Here is a 14,327-nt window from a genome sequence, read left to right as displayed (position 1 = left end):
AGACTCCAATAACAACTATGACCAGGTGATGAGTTTGCTTAGCCCTGTGCTGATGACAATTGGTGCGTGGACTTGCAAGAAGCTTGTGGGCTTGATACTTCCCCAGAAACAGCCCCTTTCTCTTCTTCTGGCCCAGCTACAGAAGGATCTGGCTCCTATACTGTGGTCATGCGTAGAGTGGCTGTAGTGCTTGCCCTCCACCTTCATAATTTTCGTCCCTGCCACATCCTCTGCCATCTACCCAATAACTGATAGAGGACCATCTCTCCACTTTGCAACAGGAAGCGCAAGCCCTTTTGGCCAAAGGGGCTATTAAGAGGGTGTCAGCAGCAGAAGTAGGACATGATTTATATTTCTGCTACTATCTTGTGCCCAAGAAGGATGGAGGGCTTTGGCTTATTTTAGATCTGCACCCTCTCAATCTCTTCCTCCAGAAGGAGCAATTCAAAATACTCACCCTGGCCCAGGTCTTGCCTGCCTTTGACTCTAGAGACTGGTTGGTATTTTGGACCTGAAGGATGCCTACTCCATATTCCTGTCCTGCTGGCCCATCAGTGCTAACTGTGGTTCTTGGTGGGAGAAGAGCATTTTCAGTTCGCTTTTCTCCCCTTTGGTCTCACCAGCACCTCTTGGATGTTCGTGAAGATGGCGGTGGTGGCAGCACACCTTCAGAGGTCAGGGTTGCCAGTCTTCCCCCTACCTCGATGACTGGCCCCAGACAGCCATCAACCACCTCTAGACTATCGCGATCCTCCGATCATCTTTGAGGTTCACTATAAACATGGAGAAATCATACCTGACAAATGATACATTCAGGACACGGTTCGGTTTCGTACCTTTGCCCTGGGAAAGAGAGTCCAAGACACTCAGGCTATGATATCAATCTTTCAGCCTCAATCCTGGATTTCAGTGAGGTTGACTCTGAAGCTACTGGGACTGATGACCTCCTGCTGGTCGAGCATGCCAGGTTGCATATGCAGGCTCTGCAGTGGGAGATGAAGTCCTAGTGGGCCCAATATCAAGGAGACATTTCTAACCATGTCCAGGTTTAGGAGGAGACTGCAAAAGATATGCAGTGATGGCTATTGCAACATGATTGGGTCAGTGGCAGACACCTCACCCTTCTACACTCAGAGCTGACAGTGGCAATGAGTCACTTCTGAGTTGGGGTGGCCATCTGGTTAGAGGTGCTTGACGCTGAAAGCCTTCCTGCCATCCATCAAGGGGACGCTCACAGAAAACACCACTGCCATGTGGTCCTACAACAAACAGGGTAGGGCGGTGTCATGGAACCTGACCCAGGAGGCCTGTTCTGGACCACCAGGCAATCTTCCTGGTGGCGAACCATCTAGCTTGCTAATTGAATGCCAGGGTGGGCACTTTCCGCTGTCGGTGCCTATAGGATCATGAGTGTCGGTTACACCCAGACATGGCGTGAGGTTTCTTCGGTGAATGAAAAAAACCTTGGCTGGATCAATTTGTCACCACCGAGAGAGTGCAATGTCAGCACTTCTGCGTGTTGGAGTTTTCAAGGTGTTTCTCACTCTGTGATGCATTCCACCTCGAGTGGAACTTGGGGCTCCTGTATGCCAGTTGGCAATACCACTCCTGCCCTGAGTTCTCCAGAAGATCAGGACAGACTGGGCTGAAGTCATACTCATGGCTGTAGACTGTCCACGGAGAGTATGGTATTTGAAACTCTTGGGCTTGAGCATATGTCCTCCAGTCAGACTGCCTCTTCCGGAAGATGTCTTGTTGCAGTTGAAGGACCAGGTTCTCCACCCTAGTTTTCGCAACCAACACCTTCATGCATGGAGACTGAGTGGTGACAGCTGAACACCTTCTGCCTTCCTCCAGTGGTAGTTGAGGTCATCTTGGCAGCCAGACATCCCTCGATGAAAACTGTAAATGCCTGTCATTGTGACAGATTTGTGGTTTAGTGTGGCACTTGCCAGATTCACCCCATCCTGGCCAAAAACTGTCAGATACCTTAATATTTACTCTGTCTGTCGTCCAGCAATGCCTTTTTCGGGGCACAGCCATCTTGGCCTTCTTAAGGTTGACTGATAAGCCCTCTTTGTTTAAATCGCCACTTGTGATGTGCTTCTTGAAAGGGCTAGAACATGTGTTCCTCTCCACTCCATTTGTGATGCCCCTCTGAGACCTCAGCCTTCACCTCTGCACAGCATGTGAGTGAGTTTCAAGTTCTGTGTGTTCATCCTTCATACACCATCTTCTTCCCCAATAAGCTAGTTCTGCGAACATGGCATTGTTTCTACCAAAAGTTGTAACACCATCCCATATCAGCCAAAACATCACCCTGCCAGCGTACTATGCTCCGCCTCACCCCTCTAAAGAGGAGGAGAGACTCCATTGCTTAGACCCCAAGAGAGAGTTCAGTTTCTACATTGATCGCTCCAAAGATCACCAGGTGGATGATTAACTCTTTATGGGGCTTGCCAGAATGAACAAAAAAGGCAAGGTCGCACCGAAGCGTACCACCTCATGCTGGATTTTGCTCTGTAATAAGATCTGTTATACATTGGCAAAGAAGCAGCCTTCAGAGGGACTGAGGGTCCGTTCCACCAGGGCTAAAGCTGCTACCACTGCGTCAGCATGCATGTCCCTGTTGTAAACATCTATCAGGCTGGTGCTTGGGCGTCCCTCCATACTTTCACAAATCACTATTGTCGGGACAGCCAAGTTCGCGAAGATGGGCATTTTTTCCACTTCGTCTTGCAGGACTTTCTGATTTGAGATCATTCACAGATCACCTCCAGTTAGGTATTACCTTGGTATTTATTCAAAAGATGAGGAATCTGAGGCTAGAGGTCTCTATCAGAAGAACAAGTTACTTACCTTTTGGTAATGATCCATGTGGCAGAAACTCTGTCTAGCTGCACATTCTTCACCAACCCTTGCATCCTCCCTGGTCTTCTGATTGCTTCTGTGGGCTCCACACCTAAAGGAGCAGACTATCTCAAAAGCAACTGACGTCACTGCATGGGAGTGGTGACTCTTTAGGCCTCGCACATCACTTATGGGACAGAATGATGTCAACGCTGAGCTGCACAGAACCACCTCCCATGCAGAAGTACCACTGAAAAGTTTTCAGATCCAGTCTGATGCTGGGAGAAGATTCAAAAGGTAAAGAATCTGGGGCTAGCTGGTCTCTTCCGGAATTTCATTACAGAAGGTAAATAACGTGCTCTTCAGTACACTCCTTCACTCTTTTCAGTAACTTAATGAATCCTCTATCACAAAGGAGCACTGAATGCTGAAACAGTGAGGGTTCTTACTAGCCCTTTCCCTCTGAAAGGTCAGCATGCCCTCACCATGCTCACTTGTCAACATCATAGAACTGACGTGTTACTGATATTTTTCAATTTACATTTCTGATCCTGCTCCTCTCCCTCCCAGGTACATCCCTTTTAGCCTATATCATGCATTGTTTTTGCTCTATTGTAGGAATTATTTTATTTGGTGTCTTTGTAGGGGACAGTCTGAAGTTGGTAGATCCCGTAACCAGCGTGGAGGTGAAAGCCGGTGACCAAGCTGAACTGTACTGTGAGATTCTGGGGAGCCCCCCCATCGCTGCCTCCTGGGTGAAGCAGAAAAAGCAGGTGAGATGTGGTTCTTTAAGGTCATGGTGTACTGTCCTTTTTCCGGCCCTTAAATTGTAATTTGTCCAGTTGCCCATATGGTGCCCCAAACCTGTTCCTCTGGGTCCGATTCAAAACATCCTGTTAAATATGGAAGAAGTGGTTGGGCTGTTATTAACATTCTCAACAACAATTTCTGTCATGCTTAGATGATATCCTGCAAAGGGACATTTCCAAAGGTCTCTCTTGGTTGCAAAAGATGCCAGAGACAACAGTGACATTTTTTTAAAATAGAGGGAGGTGATGTAATACTGTGTCATCGCCCAGTAATTTCTTGAAATATCTGTAATGATTTAGAATGAAAAACATGTACAGTAACCAGATTAGTTGACGTTTTTGCCTCTCTGGGAGATTAGACCACAATTTCAAATGACCCATCTGGGTCGTAAGGGCCAGACCTACTACTTCATAACTAGGCCCAGCCCCAGCTTCAGTTGGAGTCTGCACTTCTCAAGAAAGGGTTATAGGTGGAGAAGGTAGAGATTGTTGTGACTGACTTATAAGGAAATTGAGAGATTGTCTTTAAAAGGAAGATACACCTATGTAGCATTATGAGTCACATGGCTGGCTGAACCTGACTCTGTCCTACTCCTGCATAGGGCTTAATTTGTGGAAGAGTTGCATGTAGTGGGCAGAGGCACTCATGTGTTGGGATCAAAGAACCAGTATTTGGTCCCAGAAGAAGAGAAAGGCAGAAAAAAGGATGAAACGAAAGCTAGGGAAACAGTGACAAAGGAAGAAAGCGGGGATAAATCAAGCATTGGTAAAGCTAATAGGTCTCACCTATGCAAAAGCTATTGGCTTTGCCAATATGTTTTAGGCATGATGCACACCAGCGTGGCTGCTGTTCGGCATGGCTAAAAGTTAGTGGGGTAAAGGAGGGTGGTGTGGAGTGTCATAAAATGGAGCGTTATGCAGTGGTGTAGAATGATGTAGAGTCACGTTGAGTACAGTTGAGTGGCATAGAGTGTCGGAGTGGAGTGTTGTGAAGTGGCATGGAGTGTCGTGGCGTGGTGTAAAGCAGAGTGGATTGTCATAGAGTATGTTGCATAGAGTGCAGTAGATTGTTATAGAGTGGTATAAAGCAGAGTAGATTGTTGTGGAGTGGCATACAGTTGAGTAATGAAGAGTGGAATGGCATAGATTGGATTGTTGTAAAGTGGCAAGGAGGGGTATTGGCACAGAATAGAGTGGCATGGAGTGGGGTAGACTAGAGTGGCGTGGAGTGGCATAGAGCAGAGTGGCTACATTGGAATGGCATAGTGTGGAGTAAAGTGGCATAGAATAGAGTGGAATAAAGTGGCATGGAGTGGCACAGTTGCGTAGAACATTGTAGAGTGGAGTAGTCTTGTAGAGTGGCATAGTGTGGGGGCAAAGTGTTGTACAGTAGAGGTTAATGGAGAAGAGCATCATAGAAAGGAATATCCCGGAGTGTAGTGTTGTAGGGTGTTGTAGAGTGGCCTAGAGTGAAGTGGCATGAAGTACAGTGGTGCAGAGTAGACTGGCATAAAGTTAAGTGGCATAGAGTGCATTGGTTGTGAGTAGAGTGGTGTAGAGTGCATTGACGTAGAGTAGCATAGTGCAGTGGTGAGGAGCGGTGCATAGTAGAGTGCAGTGGCATAGAGTTCAATGGTTCAGAGTAGAGTGTTTGACAATGATGTGGTGTAGCATGGAGTGGTGCAGAGATGTAGAGTGGCATAGAGTGCAGTGGTGCGGAGTGGATTAGAGTGCTCTAGAGTGATGCATAGTATAGTGGCATAAAGTGTGGTAGAGTGGCATAGAGTTGAGTGGTGCAGAGTAGAGTGCAGTGCCATATAGTAGAGTGGCGCATAGTAGAGTGGTGCAGAGAGCTGTGGCATAGAGAACCGTGATGCATCATAGAATAGAGTGCAGTGAGACAGAGTGCAATGGTTTAGAGTGCAGTGGTGCAGAATAGAGTGGTGTTGAGTTCAGTGGCAGAGAATGCAGTCTTGCAGAGTACAACAGAGTGGTATAGAGTGCAATGGTGTAGAGTGGCCTAGTGTGCAGTTGCGTAGAGTGCAGTGGTGCAGAGTACTGTGGCATTGAGTTTAGTGGCTGAGAGTGGAGTCTTGCAGAGTAGAAAAGAGTGGAGTAGCATGCAGTCGTGCAGAGTGCATTCGTTTTGAGTAAAGTGGTGTTGATTGCATTGTCATAGCGTGCAATAGTATAGAGTAGACTGATGTAGAGGGTAGTGGCATGGAGTAGAATGGCACAGGATGCAGTGGCACAGAGTAATGTGGTGTAGAGTGGCGTGGTGCAGGGTAGAGTGGAATGGGGCATGGTAGAGTGCAGTAACAGAGTAGTGGCTTAAAGCACAGTGCGTTTAGTGGTGTAGAGTAGACTAGAGTGGCATAAAGTGGACTGACACAGAGTGGAGTAGAGTGGGACAAAGTGCAGTGGCATAGAGTAGATTGTTTCAGAGTAAATTGAAGTGAGGTAGAGTGGATCAGTGCAGGATAAAGTGCAGTAACATAGTGTAGAGGCATAGTCAGTGTTGCATAGTAGAGTGGCATAGAGTGGATGGGGGCATAGAGTGGAGTGGTGCAGAGTTGAGTGGAGTGGCCTAGACTGGATTGGTGTATAGTGCAGTGGTGCATAGTAGAATGGGGGTAGAGAGCACTTGCATGGAGTAGAATGGTGTAGAGTAGACAGGCAGAGAGTGTAAGTGGCGTAGAATGTCGCACCAAACACCACCAGTGCTAAAGCCTGCCCTGGTGGTAGGCCGTTGTTGTTTCAGTGGAACATGTTCACCTATTTCATTGTTGACAACACATGCATCAACAAAAGAGTATAAAAAGGATGTTTTGACATAGGCAGGATGTTTATGGCTGTAGTGTAAATATTGTTTCCAGGGTTCCTGTTTGTAGTTTTCTGGAAAGCAGTAATCTATGTTATCTAGGTTTTTATGGCTTGGTGCTACTGCATGTGTTGGACATACTGAGGCTATTGCTCATTAAGTGTAGTTGTGTGGGCAACACCTTTTGGCTTGCCAGTGTGCTATTATTAAAAGGGTTTGGTACTCTGACTCGCTGACTGTAAAGAGAAAGATCATTAGACATCCACTAAAGGGTCACATTAATCAAAAGCCAACAGTGCTTTGATAGAAGAACCTCAACATTAATTTTTTGCCACAAAAAGTGTGCATACCTCCTCCATGCAGGCCTGTTTTAAGGGTTATATTACAGCCTTGCAAATTTAAAGCACAGGAGAGCTCCATGGGGAGAAAAATGTGCTTTCCTCTAGACTCTCTCACTTTGAAGTCACAGAAAGAAGAGTAAACACCAAGCTCCCGGAAGAAAGAGCCTGACTTTTGCTTAAATGCACAGCAAATGTGACAAGATAAGAATAAGATTTAAAAGTCTGCTTACAGAAAGTGAGGTATCAGAAGGATACAGTAAACAAGGTATGGGTAAAGGCAGGGACGAACTCAAGCTGGATAGTCTAAAACAAATGCAGCCAGCAAATAGAAAGCAAGGTAATGTGAGTTACAAACCACAAAACCAATGGTAAGCAATGGGCAGAATGCATTCCCAGGGAAGCTTTCTGAATTTCCCAAGATGTCTTTAGCAAACCAGACAGCTGGGCTGTCTGGTAGACTTGGACCTAAAAAGGACCTGCAAGAGTGAGATAAAGAGTCAGGAAGTGTAGGTTGGTGAAGGAGGGAGGCACGAAGTGGACTTGAGACACGTATCCTTTATTATCTGGAAACCCTAATTCCCAAGAATCTTACAGCCAAACACTTTTTTTAAACAAATTGAGCTTCATCCATACTAGACTTTCAAAGGCATCAGCGATTCTTTGCCCAAGGGAGATGTTTCCCCCTGTAGTCACCCGTGCCAGTCTCTGACCTGGCATGCTTCCTTTGTCCGGCCCGGGGTCTAATGCTGCTAGAGGACACCAGGTGGTGGTGGCTTTTGGGGAGGGTGCGGTCTTGGCTTTGTCAAGTTTCTTCAAACAGCTGGTGAATGCGATCGATAAATGTAAAATAAAGGACCTTGTTTCACCTGTGGGCTGAGAGAGGCAGACTGTAAGCTGTTTTGTGTGTGTGTGTGTGTGTGTGTGTGAGATATTTTATTGTTTTTCAAATCAATTAAATAAAAGTTATTGGTTTTCTAAGCATCTCTGAAAAGGTTATTTAAAAAAAAAAAAGTGCTAGGCTGCCTGAGTAATGGAAGTAACGCAATGAAAACACGCAAGCCTATTTAAAATCTACTCGTCTTGTCAGACCCTTGGAAACCGCCTGATCGGTCACACGGCCCTGAAAGCTCACCACGCTGCTGGTGTCCGGCCCTTCGTGCCCGTGTCCTGCAGAACTCCATCTGAATCATGAATGTAAGCCCAGCGATACATGTGTGCGCGCACTATATTGTTTAAGCAGAAAGACAACTCCTGCTAAATATATGTGCATTGCGATATTTGTTCCTTGAATCCCCCGATAATTAAAACCAGAACTGTTAGGTCACCTTTTGTACTCCGGAAAAATAGCGTCGTTCTGAAGCATTGCGTCCATGTGGAAGAAACGCCCACCAGTGACGGGATAAACACCAGACGTTTTAATTCTGGAGAAGAAGCAATGTCTATTTACAGGACCTTGGCATAGGTTAACATAGTCAACGCTGCTGAAATATCCAAGAGATGCAGCTCACCTGAAAGCATTGAGTCGTGGCTTGCATGGCCTTTGCCACGACAGCAGGGGGTGGCAGCTATCACTCACTTCCTGATGCCTCCAGAGCAGCAACTGAGCCTTGTCAGGTGACCACGGGTCCAGGATGCTGTGGAGGGCGCTGTCTTCAGAGTACGTCTCAATGATCAGTGCCACAGGTACAGGGCTTGTGGCAGTTCTTGCCGCATCCATAACATGCATGTACAGGTGAGCAGATGGTCCTTGTTCTGAGCCTCTGCATCAGTGATGCACAAATACAGGGCTTGTGGCAGTTCTTCTCACATCTATTATGTACGTGTACAGGTGAGTAGATGGGCCTTGTTCTGAGCCTTTGCATCAGTGATGCACACATACAGGGCTTGTGGCAGTTCTTCTAACATCTATTATGTACGTGTACAGGTGAGCAGATGGGCCTTGTTCTGAGCCCTCATATCAGTGATGCACACATACAGGGCTTGTGGCAGTTCTTCTCACATCTATTATGTACCTGTACAGGTGAGTAGATGGGCCTTGTTCTGAGCCCTCATATCAGTGATGCTCAGGTACAGGAGGCTCGGTGATTCTAGTTCAGATGCTCTGTGCTTGCACCGGAGGTTTGATACGGTTTGGCAGTGTTTGTCCCAAGTGCTTATGTTGATGATGCCAGGGTTGAAACCCAGGATTTAATCGCAGCTCTCCAAGGTGAAGGGGGTGAGGGTGCAGGCCACTAGGGTTAATGTCCATGTATCACAGGCTAGAGGCATCCTCTTTACCTGATAGTGACAGCTTGTGGGAAGTGCGCTGGTGAATGTCTGTGAAGTGGATATTCATGGCATACAGGAAGTTCATTGATGTCAGTCATTTATTGCCAGGGGTATCTGCTGCTACCTCTGCCTCTTCTTTAGTATCCGTGGCACTGTCCCTGCTGACTTTGGCATTGGTGGGGGTCATGGAGCTGGGCTGGAACAGGAAGTAAATGCGGCTCTAAGCCCTTTCTATAACCCCTAAGCAGCAAACACAATGTTTTAGAGGGCTAAGAGTGTGATTGGGGGGGGGTCCAACCATGAGCTTCTGCCTCTGGCATTTCGGCGAATCAATGTCCATGTCTGAGGGACTATCAGTAGCATAGATCTCAATGGCCTCAGCTGGCATGCTAACATCATTAATGACCAGGCATAAAGTGTTTGAGCATCTGCTCCTAAGATTGGCATTAATGACCATAAACAAGGATTGAGGTAGTGTCACCCCAGCTTGGAATTGTATAACATAAACATACAGCAGATGTGGATCCTCCTAGCCCTTAGTTGTTAATACTTACATACGTTCTGAAAGATTCCAATTTCGTTTCTGAAATTTGGCTGAATAGCAATAGAGGTTTTAAAGTCTCAAGGTAGAGTGAGGATGTTTGCAGACGTACGGGTTCACCCTGCCTGCCGTTGTTGTAGCGTGTAATAGATTTGGGTATCCAAGGCCGTCTGGTATTCTTTTGTGATTAGAAGGTACAGAAAATTGACTTGGATGCTTAAAGGGAGGGATTCCAAGTGTACAAAGAATTAGTACAGACTGAGAGTTTGGTGCTGAGAGGAATCTTTTGTTTTGGGGTGCTGCTGCTGATTGGAAGTGAGGTGCTTTGAAGCAGGAAATGTTAACTTTCTGTTTCCTAAAAGATCTCCAGCGGTCCGAAAACCTCAGTGGAAACAACCGACACAGGAAGCAAGCTTGTAATTCAGGAAGTGGAAGCCGACGACTCTGGCTGTTACACACTCTTTGTGCGAGACCGGACGGGAAGCATCCAGCATCAGATCAGCTTGTCTGTCACTGGTGAGGATCCTAAAACAGGGTGGGATAATCTTGACTGACAGCCCAGAAATATGATCTGGAGCACGAAGAATATGGACAAAGAATCATGAATTTGGAATAAAACTAGAATGAAACAGCCTAATCCCTAATCGTTTTTTGCCTGAACACTGAAATTAAAAATTGTTTCAGGAAAGAGTGAATGGTAATCCAAAATCTTTTAGAAATTGATGCAACTGTTAAGGAGAGGTAATGCATTTTGAGATTAATACATCATATTGATCTTTATTCAGTATGGCTTGTTTGTTGAGGCATAGTTGCAGTTAGTTGAGAGCAAGCCACTTCTAATTTTTAATTTCTAATTTTTTAAAGTCTAAATTGCACTCTTGTGTGCTTCAATTTATTTTGGAGTGCTGGATCATTGCTGTCACAGAGTATCTATGAGGGAGTTTAATTATTCTGACCCTGGACACTGCATGGTGTTGTGGCCTTCTGTTGTGCTACGGATGGTTATAGACTCTGAAAGCAGTACTCTCGACAGGGCCTTCGTTGACGTGGCCATAGCAATATTGCAACCTTCCTCTCAGCAGATAGGTGTGTTATACACCCTGGTTGGACAGACATGGCTTTGTCTGTCTCTGGTGTTTGGATTTAATTGTGGTGTAAAGTACTCTTCTTGCAGTGACTAAGTACTGCTGTAGGGATCATTAGGTTGACAATGTGTGGGTGGTGTGTTGTGTTCATGTGACATGTTGAGTGGAGTAACTATGTGTTATTAATTCCTGATCAGATGGTGTGGCATTCTGTCTCAAGAAAGATACATGTGTTGTACGATCCAGTTCGATCCTTAATGTCTTTTCCTTTTTTTGTTCTTTGCAGACAGACCCCAGCCACCCGCAGGAAAGCCTTATGCGTCCGCCCTGCTGGCGGACTCTCTCACCCTCTCATGGTCTGGCCCCTGTTATGACGGCGGAAGTGCCATACAGTATTATGTGGTGGAAGTGAAAAGAGTGGGTGAGGTGAAGTGGCGCACGCTGACCGATTCCTGCCTCAGCACCTCCTACCGTGTGAAGGGTGGCCTAGAGCCAGACAAGGAGTACCAGTTCAGGGTCCGTGCTGTGAACGTCCACGGGGCCAGTGATCCCGGGGAGGAGTCTGCAGTCATAAAAATGTCTCTAGAAGAAGGTGAGCCCTTGGCAGGGAGTGTGACAATGATGGGCATAGTGGTGGTGAGGCCAATGCCTATGAAGGCACTATTGGGAGAATGGGAGGACATGACTGAAGGAAAATATCGGTCTGTGTAAATGAACTCTAATATAAATGACTTCTATATGTTGGGATACTTAACATAAAAAAACTAGAATTGAATTGCATGGCAAATTTCTTCAATGACATGAATGAGTGTATAATAGACTGTAGGTAAAGCCATATTAACAGGAGGTGAATGTATGCATGTGGATGTCCTATTAGCCTCAGTCTAAATAATATTTGTGTATTTTTCAGATTAGAATTTTGCACATGGATGGTGAGTAAAGGATAAAATAAAATAAAAATGAATTGATTGTGGGCTTTATTAAACCACCACAAGGCCTCTTGGAGTAGGTGTTTATCTAGGTGATCTAAAAGTGGTCAAGAATGACGGTAAAAAGTACACAAATTAAAATAAATTGGCAATAAATGTGCAAAAGGTACGTTTTTTAGGAACTGGACGTGTTGAAATCGTGTGAAATGTTGTATTGACGGAATGAATCTTCAACAGTGTGACATGTTTGTGATAAAGATTCTGTGCAGCCTCTCCAGTAATTTCCGTATCTGTAAAAAGTCAAGGGACCGCGAATGGAAGATCCTAATAGGAGTAATGCTTGGCACTCCAATAGTGACACATACAACATATAAGAGAACACAAGCTATCTGCCTTGCCCATGTGCTAGCATATTGTTATAGCTGTAGACACTACCTTCAGTCTTTCTTTCACCAATTCGTGGTCTCCTTTGTGTATCCCAGGTTTTTAAAATACATTCTTCCCACACTCCAGCACTGCTGTGAACTGCAGAGTGTCACACCGCGTTTTTAGATATTAGGTCTGTATGTCAATGGGCATGCAGGCCAGTTGTGAATAGAATGTGCACTAGAAGCTCACATTGGTTCCGAGGGCTGAAAAGACAGAAGAGATCCTTTATATCCAAGAATCACCAGGTTCTGGCTAGGGTGGTAATCTGCAAATATGAGGCTCGATGTGGTTGGAATGCCTTGACTCTCCCTATTAAATGAATGAGGCTGACCAGACGTCTCTGTGACGAGGCTGGAACCGACCCATATTATCATGGGTCTCGTTTCAAGCTCACTCCCACGACGTGCGCCCATCACTTCTAAAAAAAAAAAAAAAAAAAAAAAAAAAAAAGATGGCAATCCAATGCTCACAATCCTAGCTTTGTGAGTTTCATTTCTAGCCAGATGATTCTTTTACAGAGAGAAGGAGCCAGGGGCGTAGCTTGGTCAGTAAGATTGGAGTTAAGTTGTGTGTGGGGGGGGGGGTGAGTTTGAGATTTTTCAACACTCACGCTGGCATATCGTGTTAAAATACATTATGTGAGGGCGGCTTAAGAGACAGTGGAAAGAGAGCGAGTAGTGCAGATTGAAAAATATTGTGTTTTAAGTACCCCTAATAAGCTAATCAACCGTTTTAAGGCCTTCAAAACAGAGACGAGAGATGGAGAGTGAGTGTGTGTGTGTTTTTGTAAGTCTGGGGGCGTAAAAATCCAGGTGAAATCTGACAGACACCTCACCATACCCTACTGAAAGCACATGTACCCGACTATTCACTACATCATATTTTTTAGAGGGGTATATCCCCCCCCCCCACCACCCTGAGCCCCAGCAGCTACGTCCCGGGAAGGAGTGTTGTCTGAGTGGCTGTGGGAATGACAACAGTCCTTCAATCCTTTTTGTGAATTCCAGCATACTGGCCAGAGCTGGTAATATTACTGTTTATTCGGTGGTAGGCCAAGAGCAAAACGCCATTCTCTCCAGATGTTAATGGTCGAGCAACCCATCCAGAATCTGGTCAGCCCTTCAGACAGGAGACCCATTTCTACTTTCCAATTGATGAGTTGTTCTAATGTAACTTCAGCAAATAGGACTTTTTTGAGTCTTGTCCGAATCCCAATTTAGATACAAGCAGAAATTTGCGCCTAAATCAGGATTCCAAGACCTATGATAATTAGTGCATAATGCAAGCCTTTCTCCTGTACCATTTTCGACAGGTAAGTCATGCAGAATTGTGCAGGGAAAGAAACAAACCATTCAGAGTTTCACACCTTGCAGTGGGGAAAACCAACATTCCCAGTTGCAAAACGTGTAAAGTTGCAATAATATTGCATCTTTCAAATACTACATCCCATGGTATAATTATATGTGAAGCACACCATTACTGCTACAAATAACCAGAAACATGTAACGATGTCCTTTGTGTCATCGACGGGTGACACCCTGGAATATTTTAAATAGATGTGTGAGTTAATGTTTTGTATGGTGCGGTTGTGTGACTTCACCATGTAATACCCTGCCAACCCCTGTAGGACCAGTCAGGTTTCATTTGTAAAAATGTAGCTCAACCCTGGGTTGCTATGGCTCTGGGCAGTAAAGCTTGCTGAAAGGAACATGTGTAAAGCATTTAAGCAGCACCAAAACAATTTAATAGGAAAGAAACTCGACACTCAAGAAATCTGACACCAATTTATAAAACTAGAATATGTTTTTATGAATTTATGGACACCAAAATAAAAACAATCCACCAGAAATAAAGATTTAACAAAAAACAATAGATTAGGACTTTTCAGTTAAATGAGAATAAGCATACTTAGAAACTTTTTCAAGAAAAAAACTAAGATGAAACGCAGTTACTTCGGTATTTTCATCAACCAATTTTGGCAGAAAGCCAATCAAGGCGAAACAGTTAGCTTGCCAAGAAAAGCAGTCTTCAGTTCCAGCATTAGAGGCTCCTTGCCATTGACTTCTCCGGAGTGCTTCTGATGTAGGAATGCAGGAAACTGAAGATGCTCAAAGATGTGTGCAGTCAAGGTGGTCTTTCTGGGGCTACTCCTCTGTCCACGGTCCTGGTGAGGTGATTCTGGTCACAGGGGTAGACATCCCTTGAAGTTCTTTTTGGATCAGCTGAAGTCCAGTCACCACTGGGCTACCAGTTG

The 14,327-nt window shown here is 45.2% G+C and overlaps 1 protein-coding gene across 1 annotated transcript in view; it reads left to right on the top strand.

Moving 5' to 3' along the window:
• Positions 1-14,327, top strand: part of LOC138301517 (myosin light chain kinase, smooth muscle-like) — a 326,421-nt gene that overhangs the window by 277,121 nt on the left and 34,973 nt on the right. Inside the window, exons 14-16 of the mRNA XM_069242031.1 lie at positions 3,496-3,623; positions 9,993-10,146; positions 11,002-11,307. Of these exons, the coding sequence (XP_069098132.1) occupies positions 3,496-3,623; positions 9,993-10,146; positions 11,002-11,307 (588 nt within the window). The remainder of the gene's footprint in view (positions 1-3,495; positions 3,624-9,992; positions 10,147-11,001; positions 11,308-14,327) is intronic.

Source organism: Pleurodeles waltl, chromosome 6 (assembly GCF_031143425.1).
Source record: "Pleurodeles waltl isolate 20211129_DDA chromosome 6, aPleWal1.hap1.20221129, whole genome shotgun sequence".
Classification (NCBI taxonomy): domain Eukaryota; kingdom Metazoa; phylum Chordata; class Amphibia; order Caudata; family Salamandridae; genus Pleurodeles; species Pleurodeles waltl.
The sequence above is the reverse complement of the archived record's forward strand: the minus strand, read 5'-3'. Positions and strand labels throughout refer to the sequence as shown.